General features: G+C 42.1%; 1 protein-coding gene across 1 annotated transcript; it reads right to left on the reverse strand.

Annotated features, from left to right (window-relative positions):
• Positions 1–844: 844 nt before the first annotated feature.
• On the reverse strand, positions 845–4,716 carry LOC146373601 (extracellular calcium-sensing receptor-like). The gene is made up of 9 exons (XM_084950106.1): positions 4,574–4,716; positions 4,163–4,457; positions 3,941–4,027; positions 3,365–3,634; positions 3,088–3,285; positions 2,729–2,995; positions 2,248–2,475; positions 2,012–2,135; positions 845–1,758 (listed from the first exon to the last, which is right to left on the reverse strand). The coding sequence occupies exons 2-9, from the start codon at positions 4,427–4,429 to the stop codon at positions 845–847; spliced, it is 2,355 nt and encodes a 784-aa protein (XP_084806232.1). The 5' UTR covers positions 4,430–4,457; positions 4,574–4,716.
• Between the last annotated feature and the right edge of the window lie 10,009 nt (positions 4,717–14,725).

Raw genomic sequence — 14,725 nt, forward strand, 5'->3', positions numbered from 1 at the left:
AAAGCTACGTGCTTGTCGTATAATAATTCTGTATGTATCTCTTTTTCTTTGTTGCGTCAATCTAATAAAAATATCTCAGAAAACACAATGCAAGTTTTTTTTCTATTTCAATTGTGTTTTTTTCTACTTTAATTATGGTTTGCGTGCTTTTGCAGCATTTTTCTATTTGCTGACATTTTCTTAAATTGCAGTGTGTTTAAACTCTCAGGACTACCAAAGAAAAACACCAGTAATAAAAAGTAATGAAGTGAACAAGAAAACTGTTTATTTAAATCACAAATCCTCTAGTTTAAGAATCTTTTTTTTTTTTTTTTTTTTTTTTTTGTTTCTACTGTCTGAAACAAAGCCTTCATGAACTGTCATAGAGTATTTACATTTAAATGGGATCAACACAATGTCTGTCTCAACTTTTTTTTTTTTTTTTTTTTTTTCTTTCAGTCTTTGTATAAGGTCATTTTCACTATTATTTGGTTATATTTAAAGATGGGAACTACATGGCTAGGGTCAGGCACAAAAACTATTGAGAAACTCATCGTTTACACATAGACATTGACTCTATAGAAAGCTGGTACCCTCTTCAACCTCTCTGATTTTATGTGGCCTACCACTTTGTAGTTGACTTGTTATCATTTCCAGTCACGTCCATGTTGTCATAATAGCACTAACAGTTGACTGTGGAATATCTAGTAGCCAGAAAATTTAATGACTGGAGTGGTTGCACAAGTGGCAACCTGTGCAACCAGTCACACTACCAGTGAGCTCTTGAGAGAGACACATTCTTTCACAAACGGCCATGACCTGTGGCCATGGAAGTGATTGGAACATGGCCATTTGTATATATATTTTATGGCTTGGTGGTCTCTCGACCCATGATTGCCTTCTTTGTGTTTCTCTCTGGTTTAAGCAGAATTATGTAACATTTGGGTCCAAACAGTGCCACCAATAGCCCAAAACTTGAGGCCAAGATGGCAAATACTTCTACTGCATCTGCATATTTTCCAGGAGAATTTACATAAGCAGGAACAAAGGCCACCCACACGGCACAGAAGATCAGCATGCTGAATGTGATGAATTTGGCCTCATTGAAATTGTCTGGAAGATTCCTGGCTAGAAATGCTAGCAGAAAGCTAAGGATAGCCAGCACACCAATGTAACCCAGTAATACTCCAAAGCCAATTGTAGACCCAACAGCACACTCATACACCACTTTGTCATTGTAGTATTGGGTGTTTTTATGTGGAGTTGGAGAGGAAGAGACAAGCCAGGCAGTGCAGATTGCAGCTTGAATGGAAGTAAGAACCAGAACTGTCCCTCTCTGCTGCATAGCACCAAACCACTTAAGATTGGTTCCGCCTCCTGGCTTGGAGGCTTTGAACACAGCCAAAACAACCATAGTTTTCACCAGGATACATGAGACACAAAGAACAAAGCTGATCCCAAATGCTGCATGTCTCAGTTGGCATGTCCAAAGTCTGGGTCTTCCGATGAATAACAGTGAACACAGGAAACACAGCTTAAGTGACACTAAAAGCAGAAAGCTCAATTCTGAATTGTTTGCACGCACCATAGGTGTGCTCCGATGATGTGTGAAAATTCCTAGAACAACAGTACAGATAAATGTGCCCAACAGTGAGGTGGTTGTCAAGCAGATTCCCAGGGGCTCATGGTAGGAGAGGAACTCTGTTCTCTTAAGAACACAGTGATCTCTCTGGGGGCTTGACCAGAAGTCCTCTGGACAACTGGTGCACTCTAAGGAGTCTAAAAAAATGGGAAGAATTGAGATTGATTTCTTCATTTGGTTTCACACTGTTTTGTCATATTATGAGTGTCTTGTACAATAAAATGGACAGTCAGTATTTTCATCTAGTAATATTTTCATTGATGTGTAACTGGAAACCACTCTCACAATAATTTTGGCTCGGTGTTAATAAAAGCCACCATAGGACCGTACACTGCTAAACACAAAGAAACATCACACATCTCATGCATTATAATGTCAAATGAGACAAACCAGTGTTATTGCTGATCTTTCCCTCAGAGCAAGGGATGCAGTCATAGCAACACACAGGCTTTCCCCGCTTCCTTGCTATATGTGTTCCTGGAGGGCAGCTATTACTGCAAACTGATGTAGGTGGCTTAAGGGGAAAATTATTATTTTTAAAAAGTTATTTAACATCAGTTATACATGTATTGTGTACTCTACTATCCTTTTATTTGAAAGCAAATTCTATGAATAGGAGAATTTACCTCTTTTGATTTAAAGTTCCAGAAGATTTTGTTTTCATCAAGTGTGACTTCTTCACCTTTGAAAACTGACATCTTAACCTCACCCACATTCTGAACTTTAGTGCTTCCATCAGGGAGCCACAGCCAGTTCATGATATCATAGATAGGCAAGGCATCACCATTCTCGTCAAAAAATACTTGATCACCAAATGGAGTTGTGAAATTGACTTTTTCCAAGTAATACATCAGCTATAAAAGTGATAGATAAAGGCTTATGAACTTTTTTCTTCTTTTATACACCAATTATTGGAGCAACCTGGAATTAAGTCTATTACTTAGTTCATCAATGTACAATCATACAGTAATTGAAAACAAAACTTCTTGCTATTGTCTCTTTAAAGCGGCGAGACATGAAACTATATTATTAGTTGCTACACAATTATCTTTCTTCCATAAAGTTTTTGTAAAATATGAATGACTGGAGTATAAAATGACATCAAACCTGCCATGGCTCTAATTTTTGCAAAGTGGCACAGCTGTGCCCAATAAAAGGTCCTCTCCCTGGAACACAGTGCAGCATGTCATCAAGGGCATGTGCAAGAGCATACACAGCTTTATAAATATTATACTCGGGCCTGAGTTCAGTCACATCCAAAAGTTCAGTCTCAGCATTCCAAAGCTCTTCTTCTCCAGTGCAAAGTGTCCCACCATCTTCCAACCAGTCTGCTGAAAATCTACAGTGAAATGTATCTTCCCAAAACTGCTTCACCTAAAATGCACAACAACCAGAGAAACAAAAACAGGTCAACAAAAATAACCAACAGAAAATTTGACTTGAAGTTTATTAAGTTACCCACTCACCATGTTGTTTGCACTGTTCTGTTCTGCAGGATTAATTTTTAACAAGTAGTCTCTAAAGCCTGGTATTTCTCCTCGTCGGATGGCAATGCCTAGTGTTCCACCAAGGAATGGCATAAATTCAGGGGTATGGAGTCCACCAACTACTGTCCAAGCTTCACTGGCAATCCACTGCAAGCCTGTCACATTTTGTTTCACCACCTGTGGATTGCATTGCAGTTATGTTTTTACTCTCTTGTAATACATTACCTGCAGTGTGTTTTATGATATTTTCCCTAACCTCTGTCATGAGATGAATCAGGTGTATTTTAAGTGCAAACACAATGACAACACGAGCTGTGGATCTGGCCATCAGATCCACAATTTTCTTATATTCATTTGGATGATCTTCCCAAGGTAAAATCTCTGAGTAGGCCAAACAACCTCCACTTAATTGAAGAAAGTCAGACTTGAAGGATCTGGAAACATGGAGTCCATAATCATCATCACTGACTAGCAGACCTACCCATGTCCAGCCAAAGTGTTTTAGAATCTGAATCATAGCACGGACCTACATGAAAAGAGATTGAAGTTGTTAGTGTACATGTGTAAATATTCTTTTAGTGAAAATTTGCTTGTTCATGTCTAATATCAAAAAGTTAATTTAATGAAAGTTTAAAAAATAACATTAAATAAAAGTTAACTTCTCATGATAACACTTTTTACCTAAATACATTGTATTTTAATTAAAAATGTTCAAAGCAAATATGTAAAATTTTGCAAAAAGTATTTCTTTGACTGGTTTGGCTCATGTCTAAGTTTTCTGTCAGTAATTAACCTCAGATAAAAACTTAATTCTTATTGTGAAATTTTCTACCTGGAAAGCATCACTTGGGATTGTTCTAAAGAAGGATGGAAACCTTTGTCGATCACTCAGACAGGAGCAAGTGGCAAAATAACTCACCTGTCAAGAAGCATATATTATAAAATCCAATTGTGCAAATTGCAAGGGACATTCAGATAATTTTATTTAACAATGTAGATCAATTAAAATGCAGTATATCAGAAGCACACAAATTAGTAGAATTGGGAAACTCACAATAGGAAGCTTGAATAAACCAAGAACACTTGAGGCAGCAATAGAAAATGTGGAGAAAGGATCACCCACAATCCCCACAACTGAAGGGGTCCCTGAACAGTTCTCCAGAAGCCAAAATTGCTCCTCTTGACCGCTGGCTAATGACAATGCTGCACTGAACCCAATATCAAGTGTAGCACAATTGTCATAAAGACTGTATCCCAGAGTCACATTAGGAAGTATCTTCGAATTCTTGTTAATCTCATCAATAGCAAAGGCCATGGTCATGGCATGTCTGAATCCAGGGGTGTCAATGCTAAAAAGCACAAATAATGAAAAAGAGCAACTAAACAATTATTGTTATTAATATTACAAAATAATAATAATATTTATGTGAGAATAATTTTTGTCAGCTACACGGATGAGACTTACCCATGGCAGTTAGGCTGATCTGGCTCTGAGGTGAACGTCCGCTCAGGGAATACAGAACTGTAATGGACTTCAAATAACCCTCCCAGAATTACTTCCCCAGGCCTGTGTATGCCATTGAGATTAAATTTCTTTTGCAATTTACAGGATGAAGGTGGAAAGGAAGACTCCAGAAAGGAAGACAACAAAATCATTAACAGACAGATAAACATAAGCAAATATCTGACAAGAAAGCCCCCCATAACTGCCTCATTCTTTTTTATTTGTATTCATGGCTCCTTCATTTTATATAGAAGCCTATGTCAACCACTTACGTCACTTTTTCATTATGCACACCACCCATCAGGGCATGGACAGCAATGTGGGACGGGCATAATAGAAATTTCATAATAACTGTGCTACATCAGCAGGTATTGTGAAAAATCCAAGCTCTTAGCAATATTACACATTTTATAAATAAGGTTAATTTTTAAAAACTGTTGCTTTGAAAATCAGAAGACTATTCTTAATCTACCTGTATTTCTTTGGAAATACATGCCAGTCACTGGTTATATAAATCCTATGATTTACAGTTCATAAGAAAATATAAGGCTCTCACCTGAGGTGGTACTTAGGTGGAAAGAGATCTTTAGAAAATCTTTCTTGCATTGCCAAGGAAATGCACACTACATTGAATTTTGAAAATGATGACATACTTATTTTCAGTAAATTAAAAAAATTACTTTATTTACTACTACATTTACTGCAATTCCCCTATGCAAGATCGTAGATTTGGTTTTGGCATTGGTGGGGACAGATGATTCAACCATCGAACAGTGCCTTGTTTCTTTTTTTTTTTTCCTTTTTCTCTTTGCTTCTTGATAAAAAAAAGGAGAAATATACTTGCCTACATATCCTATTCTACATGCTTTTAAACCATTTAAAATTACAATTCATGGTTTTATATGTGAATTAGATAATGTTAAATTACTATTAAACAAATGACTGACTAAGTATTTTAGACTTTAGTGTACTTCAGTCATATTCCATATAAATCAGGTATCATACAAAAATAAAAATGGCTTCAAATACAGTCATGACAATAAAAGAATATGACTTTGAGGACTTAACAACATTACTTCAGTTATACTGCACCAACATCTCTGATACATTAGCACTAAGGGAACACTGAATGACCTGGTGGTTTTTGTCCTTAAAACTACTCATCTAAGATTACCACAAAGTAAAAGATCTCTCAGCAAACATGCAACATTTTAGGCACTGTTGCCCCGATCAGATCAGTGAGCTGGGATGTTTTATTCTAAACATGAACTACTGTTACAGCAACAGACATGGACTACTGGTGTCCCACACAACAACTCAATGTCCGCTATGTGAAGGAGCCAAACACATGCCTTCTCCTCTCGTTAACTGAGATAAACTGCTGGCATATTGGTTTTACATCTATACTGTCCAGTCTCTCCTGGTGGACATACAGCAGCATTGTTTAATCTCATTTGAGTCATTGTTGACCATACCCATCTTTTTTGTCTTCTGAGAGCACTGAAGCTTCTTTTAGCCTCAGTACATGCGTTTTATCCTCAGATTAAAATTATTACTATGTGCTTGATGTGCCTCACCTTTGGCCCTGGCTCTTCCCCTCTGACTGCACTAGGACATATTGCCACCTGATAAAATAACACATTGATTCATGCCATATAAAAAGTGAGACATGTCAATTCAGATTCTTTGTCAAATATACACTAATAAATCAATTTACATCAGCAGCCTAACAATTGTCATGATAATAAATACTAGTTAATCTATAGCACCAAATCATCAGTCAGTCACCTGTGACCTCGCATCTTCACCTCTGTCTGAGCTACAACATGGCAGAGCTGCCTCTGTCACCTGATAAATAACAGTGAGACATTCCAAATACATGCAGTCACATATGTGCTTCAAATACAGTAATGAACCAACAAGTCATCATCCAATTTCACCTGTGATCTTGTATCACCGTTACTTTCTATCACCTGACAAATAGGACATACATGACAATAAGAATAAAATGTGGAGCTGCTTCAGTGTTTCTGTCAATTTGTGCAGATCTTGACTCCTCAGTAATGTTTGTAGGGTGAGTGCATTTTTAAAACAATTTGTGCAAACTGCACTACAAGGTGGAATATTTGCAAAATCATGACTACCTCATGATATTTTGTCTCAAAAATTAACCCTATGAATATGTCAGTGCCATTAGGATGAAATTATTGTCTCACCAACATTCTAACGTTAGACATATAATTTTAACAGCCTCTGTAAACTAATATCCTGGCTTGCTCGAGGCTGCCGTTTTCTCTGACAGTTTCAATCAAAATTAGAAATGCTGCTCTGAGACTGACAGAACTAATGCATGTTGTGCAGTTACTTTCCAAAACACGTTATTCATGGTTACATACAATTCTAGACTGATGTGGGCCAAAGCCTAGCACAGCCTGTAACATTATTATGACGGACACATTTTATGAGTGAACTTGGCTTTAAGTGACTTACAGGTTTCTTTGAAAAATACTTTCTTATATCCAGGTTCTTCCTTTTTGCTGCCATCCTCCTCTCCTCCTTGCAGGCCCTCGCAGCGCAGGCTTGCCGCTGCTAAAACTAAACAGAGCTCCTTGAAAGGCACAACCAATCACATTGGCCATATTTGTCACATGAGGTAGGACTCCAATAGAGAACGTAATTTAACTCTTTCTGCACCGCTGGGCGAATGAGACGTTGACAGATCGTTTTTTTCTGTCTATCGGGTTTGTTTTTCTTTATTCAAAGAGATCAAATTATTGGTGGGGACATGTCCCTTCCGTCCATGCCAAATCTACGCCCTTGCCCCTATGCAAAATAATCTAATCAAACTATAAAAATTCACCTCTCGCTCCTGGAGGCGGAATATTCTTCAAGCTTAGGACCTCTACCGGAGGCCTAGGAGCTTGAGGGTCTTGTGCAGTATCTTAGCTGTTTCTAAAACGACGCTCTTTTACTCAGCAATCTCAGATGTTTTTCCTGGGATCTGCTGGAGCCACTCACCGAGCTTGGGAGTCACTGCACCTAGTGCTCCGATTATCACTGGGACCACTGTTACTCTGACCCTCCAAATCTTCTCGAGTTTGACACTTCTTCAGCTTCTTGTTCTTTCTTCTATGTTGCTTTCATTTTGGATCACTATGTCTGTCTTTACAGCGGTCTTCTTCTGCTGTGTCTACCACTACTATGTCCGGTTGGTTAGCCACCACCATTTTGTTTTTTGTTTTTTTGGGGGGTTTTGGTTTTTGGTTTGTTTGGGGGCTTTTTGCCTTTCCCCGTGAAGCGGGGAGCCAGTTAGTAGGAGATAGCGCTGAATGGAATGTCTCTAGCCAGTGACACAACGAAAGGTAGTCTCGAGTTCTTGGCGTTCTGTCTGCCCGTTAGTTTGGGGGTGGTAACCGGAGCTTAAACAGGCTTTGGCTCCTAAGGCAGTACAGAACATTTGCCGCAAGTGGGAGGTAAACTGGGGGCCCCAGTCAGAAACAATCTCAGCCAGAATGCCATGTACTTTAAAAACATGTTCAACTAAAAGATGGCAATCTCGGACGCTGTGGGCAATTTTTCCAAGGCATTGAAATCGGCGGCTTTGAAGGAATGGACTATGATCATGAGTATGACTATATCTTTCCTGAAAAAGCTGTGAGTCCTGTGACAAAATCTAAGGCAATGTGCGATCAGGGGCGATGTGGGATGGATAGTGGTTGTAACAGACCAGCCTGGGGTTGATTTTGGGCTTTATTTCTAGATCAGACGGTGCAAACTGCCACATAGTCTCTTGCATATCTCTCTAATGTCTCCAACCAAAAATACCTCTTGAGTAGGGTGGCAGTCTTCCCACATACATACATACTGCCGATTAGCTGGACCCATGCCAGGATCTGGTTCTATGTATAAAGTCCATGTGATGGTGTCCTGCACCCTCCTACGTTACTTCCCCCACTTCACAGTTAGCAGGGAGAATGGGTGCCACCTCCATGGTTTCTTCACCTGACTCAAACTGCTGAGAAAGAGTGTCTGTTTTAATATTTCTTGAACCTGGGCGATATGAAATGAAAAAATTAAAACGAGCGAAAAACAGTGACCACCTTGCTTGCCAAGCATTTAGTCTTTTAACACTATGTAAATATGTTACGTTTTTATGATTTGTCCATACTATTAAGGGTTGTTCCGAACCCTCCGGTCTCCCATGGCGCAATTTATCTTTGCTGTAGTCACGCGGTGCGTAAAGAAAGTACAGGGTTTTAGTCTGGCAGAGGTCCCAGACCGCTACGACAGCATTGTTCCCACATCGATGTTGGAGGCATCCACCTCAGCAACAAACTGTTTGTTCTGATCTGCCTGGATTAAAATTGGGGCTGTGGCAAATAAATGCTTTTCAAAAGCTGTTTCTGCTTCAGGTGAACAGGTGAACAGGCTTTTGGTGGAAGTGAGGCAAGTGGCTGTAATTCCTAATGAAACGCCTGTAGAAATTGACAAATCCTAGAAACCTTTGTAATAGTTTACATGTGCTAGGCACTGGCCATTCTGTGACAGCTTTGACTTTTATGGTGTCAGTCTTCACCTGTCATCCAGACAACATATATCTCAGAAAAGCAACTGTGTGTGTAGAAATAAGAATAAAGACACAAAAACAGAACAATCAATTAAGAGCAGTCTTCCAACCTTCTTCACAACAAAAAAGAAACCTTCCCCCACTGGGGAAGAGGATGGCCGTATGATGCCCGACGCTAGAGACTTCCGGATGTATTTCTCCATAGCTAAACGTTCAGGTTTGGATGGAATACACAACCTGCTAGTGGTGCACCCGGGAAGTAAGTTAATCATGCATGTAGTATGGCCTGTGGGGCGGCAAGGGCTGCAGCTTACTTTTATTAAATACCTTGATCTTGATACAGAGAGGGGACGCCAGTGATGTTGGGTGAATTCTCGCTCACGGGTGCAACCTCATCAGGACCAGGTGCACAGGCTGACTTTAAGCAGTTGGAGTGACAAAATAGACTCCACTTTCTACCCGTCCCAATCAAGGTGAGGACTATGTAGTTTCAACCATAGAAAATCAAGGGTAAGGGTAATCTGGGGAAGGAAGTGCATAAAAAGAGCTGCTCTCCTAGTGATTGCCTGAAGTCATTAACCCTCTCAGGCTCAAATTAAACTTTTTGTTGCTAATACACAACCAAGTCCTGCAGTGATACTTCTGAGTAAAAAAAACTCAGAAAATATGTATGTGGGGTAATCAGGTTGTTAGTTTTTAACTGTTGCAAATCGGCAATGCCTGCCTCGAGAGGGTTAATGTGATAGTTTTGGTAATGTGGGAAATTAGAGTGAATACCTGATAATTTAATGCGCGAGCTGGAATGCAGGTCTGTAAATGCACCAGCGGAAGACCAACCCGATTTGCAAAACTCAGATCTATGAGGTTCTGCTGTGAACCAGAATCTATTAAGGCTTGCTAAACAAGTGTGGTCTAATTTATTTCTAAGGTGACTGTGAGTTGAAGCTGGGATTCTGTTTCCATCTGTGAACCGCCCACCTGTATCCCCGAGACTATTTATTTATTTATTTTTTTTTGCCTGTCCCATTTGGTTCTTTAGCCGTCAGAATTGTTGTCTGAAGACCAACAAGGATACCCAATGGATTTATTTTGCCAAATGGATCGTCATGGCATTGCTGTATTGGTCCATTTGATCGACCTTTGTTTTTATTATTTATTTTATTTTATTTTCAGTTGTTACAAATGGGACAGACATGAGTGAGGGATAGGAAAGGGAGAAAGAAAGAGTAAGGAAAAGAAAAACAGAAGGGGAGAGAGACAGTGAGAAAGGGGAAAAAAATCTCCTGGATCACCTGTTGAGAGAGAAAGAATAGAAAACAAGCAAAAAAAAAAACAAAGCAACATACTAAACACAACACCATCGCATTAATCTAGCTGAGTGTAAACAGCAGCAAATACTAAATATTGAATGTTGTTGTGCAGCACGCAGGACAGACAGCGCACAATGTGCTTTGAAGTAGCAGCCAAGAAAGGTGTAATTTAAGTCTACGAACAGTGAACACCCGTGTGCACACCTGTGTGGATCAGCGCGCTTGTATTCAAATGGTTTCCCCATGTAATGGTCTGCAAGAGGATGTAGAGAGCCATAGCCCTGTCCCCCAGGGCATGAAGCAGGCATGGAGGAGATCCAGGCCCCAGACATCCAGAGGCCCCAGAGTGCGAGATCCCAAGGAGGACCACCGGAGGGGCATCCGTGCCACCCTCATGGGAAGGGCTGAGGATCCCCAGACGAGGGGTCACCCAGTAGCCACCAAGCAGAAGCTAGAGGGGGCTGCACCAGCTCTGCCGGCAGCCAGTTGTGCCAGAGTGAACCGAGCCGCAGGCCCAGAGGCCCGAGGGCCCCCCGCGCCCCGGAAGAGGCCTGACCGAGCAACAGGCGCCAGGCCCCGCCAAGTAGCCACCGGGAGTGAGCTGGTACATACCTGAGCGCCCAGCCCCGGACACCAAGAACCACCAATGCACCGACCCCTGAGGGCATCAGTCACCGGCAGGGAGTGTGGTGAGGGGAGATAGGCCTCCACACTTTGGAGGGCCTGGGAGTTCCCAGAGAGGTGGAGTCTAAGACCCGACCTGACATATAGACACAAACAAACAGGCACACACAGACACAAACATGCATTCCCATCCTCATGCACACATATACAAACACTCAGCACTCACCCAACGTAAGGATTGACATAAATGGACATGTACACACAATCACACTCCCCAAACATACTCGGTCCAGGTACCCTCGCCCCCAGAGGGGGAAACGGCACCCAGACCCAAGAGATGTTACCCTTCCCCCCGGGGTGGAGGCAAGCAGACTGTCCCAGGCTCCGCGGCAGCAGGGAGGCCAACTGGACAGCCAGTAGAGAACGGGGGTGTGTGAAGACCCCATACCTCCCTCCTCCCGCTCATGTGTAGTGTTGCTGCGTGTTGCTCTAAAGTGCATTTAAAACAAGGGAGAGCATGGTGCTGCTGCCAGAGAGCAGCAGGTGTTAGCACGGCCCCTCCCGAGAACCCTCAATGTCTACATGGAGTTAAAATTGAGAGGTGGGCACCGGCGCCAGAGGTAGGTTTGAATACACAGACCGTCCACTGGACGCCGTTAACGTGCCCACCCTCAAGGCCCTATATATATATGTGTGTGTTATGAGAGTGTAAGTAATGTGGATGTCTAAGTTGTGAGATAAAATTGAGGCACAGGTGGCCAGAAGGGGACAGAGGGAGGGGGAATGTCTCCCCTGCACCCTGGTGACATACCCGCACCCCAAGGCCCTACCTGTGTGGGTGGGTGTGGTGGAGCGGGAAGAGGGAGGTAGCCGGGGATGAGGGAGGAAAAGAAGGGAGGGGAGGATGCCCCTCCCTAGGGCAAGCTCCCCCGCTGACCCCAGTAGGCACCCCCCGTCCTCTGGTACCCACCAAGGCAAGGGAGCCCAGGCCCATCCAGACCGGGGCCTACGGCAGCAGCACCGCCAAGCCCCACAGGACCCGGGGCAGCCCACCCTACCCCACCGCAGAGGAAACTGTACCCACCCCAACATTCAATCATCTCCCAGACTACACAAGACAACAGACACCCAGGTTAAGTTTATTCTCCACCTCTCCTATGTCTCTCCCCCACCTGCAGAGTGGACTCCTGCAAGGATGGAACAACCTCCCTGCCAGTGGAAGAGCCCCCCAGTTAGGCCGATGCACAAGAGGCCCCCTGCGCCAGGGCTGAGACCCCGTGCACCCACCCGCCCACAACCTCGGCGACACACCGACGAGCCCCCAAGGCCCAGCCAGAGCCCCAGCACGGAGGCGAAGCACCCCCGAACCCCAAGCCCCCACGCCTGCCCCGGATCCACTCAGGGGCAGCCAGGCCACCGGGCCAGTAACCTACGTCCACCAGCACAGACCATCCTCCAGCCCCGCTGCACGCAGCCACAAGGAGAACAACCTCTAAGAGCGACCAGAGCCACTAACCAGGTTATGAACACAACCCCCGGGTTAAGCCCTCCAGGGATAATGTCTCTAGGGGTCCTCCAGGCGCCCTAAGCCCATCCCAACTTCCATATCAACCACAATAGCTAAGGCGGGACCAAACCACGACCCCCTACCCCCGCTAGGTGATGGAGCCGATCAAAGGAGCCCAGAGGGATTGATCTAATGTGGTGGCAGAGGCTATATCGAGACTAATGTGATCTATTAGATGGTTTCTATATTGGCTAGAATTAAGATTATTTTCATTTTTCCAGTTCATGAGGACCGTTTTCTTGGCGATGCATAGGGCAGTAAAAACCATGTGGACTGTATTAGTTTCTGTAGTGACATCATCCAATTTTCCCAACAAGCATACTAAAGGGGAGGTTGGAATTTTACATTTCAGACACTTTGATAAGTCTTCACATATCTCGTGCCAAAACTTCTGCACTGGTGGACAGAACCAAAGAGCATGGATGTAATTGTCTGGTGTATTGCCTTGACAGCGTGAGCAGTTGTTGGAAGATGTAAAGCCCATCTTGAACATCCGATGACCTGTATTGTGCACTCTATGTAGTATTTTGTATTGTATTAATTGCAGACTGGGATTTTTAATCAATTTAAAGGTTTTTAAGCATACCTGAGACCAGAAGTTTTGGTCTAAGCTGACTGATAAATCTGCTTCCCACTTTGCAATAGGAAGGGATATTGATTCATCTATTTCTGAAAGTGTTCTGTATATTTCAGATAATAATTTGGGGGATTTAAGAGTAAGAAAATGTACCGCACTTGGTGGTGTTTGTAATTCAACTTGACCCGGTTTAAATTTCTTTTTTAATATGGATTTAATTTGTTGATATTCTAAAAATCTTTTCTTGTTGATCCCATATTGTGTAACTAGTCTGTCAAATGGAATAAATTCTGTTCCCTCTAATATATGTTCTAAGTATTTAATTCCTTTACAACTCCATTCTGGAAAATTAATCATATTATTGTTTTGTAATATGTCAGGGTTATTCCAGATAGGTGTATGTTTGCATGGGATTAATGAAGACTCCGTTATTTTTAGACATTCCCACCATGCTGTCAGAAAAAAGCTGATGTTGATGCTTTTAAAGCATTCATGTCTTTTGATGTTTGAGCTGATAAATGGTAGGTCTGAAATCTCTGGATGTGCCTGTTCAACATCTAGCCAGGGCTCACCTAAGAAGGTATGTTTTAACCATTCTGAGATGAACTGAAGCCTGTTGGCTAAGAAGTATTGGTGAAAAGTAGGCAGATCTAATCCTCCTCTATCCTTGGTTCTTTGTAGCGTTTTTAAGCTGATATGCAGGGGTTTATCTTTCCAAAGGAATTTAGAAATATATGAATCCAGAGATCTGAACCAATCTTGTGATGGTTTGTTAGGGATCATTAAAAATAAGTAATTTATTTTTGGCAAGATCATCATTTTTATAGTGGCGACCCTTCCCATGAGTGATATGGGTAGAGATTTCCATCTAGTCAGATCGCCTTCTACTTTCTTTAGAAGTGGGATGTGGTTTAATTTAGTTAAGTCTAAAAGCTTAGGAGAAACATTAATACCTAAATATTTAATATTTCTAGATTGTAGTGGGGCAGAAGAAGAATTATGGAAGGAGCAGTTAATGGGAAGAACTGTAGATTTTGGCCAGTTAATTGAATAATCTGAAACTCTTGAAAACCAGTTTATTAGAGTAATTACCTCAGAAAGGTTGGTTTGTGAGTTTTGCAGAAAAAGCAACACATCATCCGCATAGAGACTGATTTTATGTTCTATGTTCTTACATTTTATGCCCTTAATTGTTGTAGCCTGTCTACGAGACTATTGTTGGGCGACTGTGTTTCCCTTTTTGCGCCCGCGAAGGAAAACATGTGAACATGCGCTAGGGTCTCTCTCTCTCTCGCTCTCTCTCTCTCTCTCTCTCTCTTACACACACAAATGATTGTCGATAGAGAGAGAGGCAAGCACCTAGAAGGAAGCTGTCCCATCCTGGGCAGCAAGCTGATCCTTCAAAGCACCGTTTAACGACTGCAGGAAATTTCCCTGCAGGTTAAATTCACCTGCCTCCGTGGCGGCG

Source organism: Perissodus microlepis, chromosome 14, assembly GCF_051167445.1.
Source record: "Perissodus microlepis isolate ML-2025 ecotype Zambia chromosome 14, ASM5116744v1, whole genome shotgun sequence".
Taxonomy (NCBI): Eukaryota; Metazoa; Chordata; class Actinopteri; order Cichliformes; family Cichlidae; genus Perissodus; species Perissodus microlepis.

Excerpts from the sequence above, each read along its gene's own strand:
- LOC146373601 (XM_084950106.1), bottom strand. The coding sequence starts at position 4,429 with ATGACCATGGCCTTTGCTATTGATGAGATTAACAAGAATTCGAAGATA. Across the intron at positions 3,286-3,364 it reads TGATTCATCTCATGACAGAG|GTGGTGAAACAAAATGTGAC; the intron begins GTTAGGGAAAAT and ends TGCAATCCACAG. Across the intron at positions 2,476-2,728 it reads AAAAATTAGAGCCATGGCAG|CTGATGTATTACTTGGAAAA; the intron begins GTTTGATGTCAT and ends TCACTTTTATAG.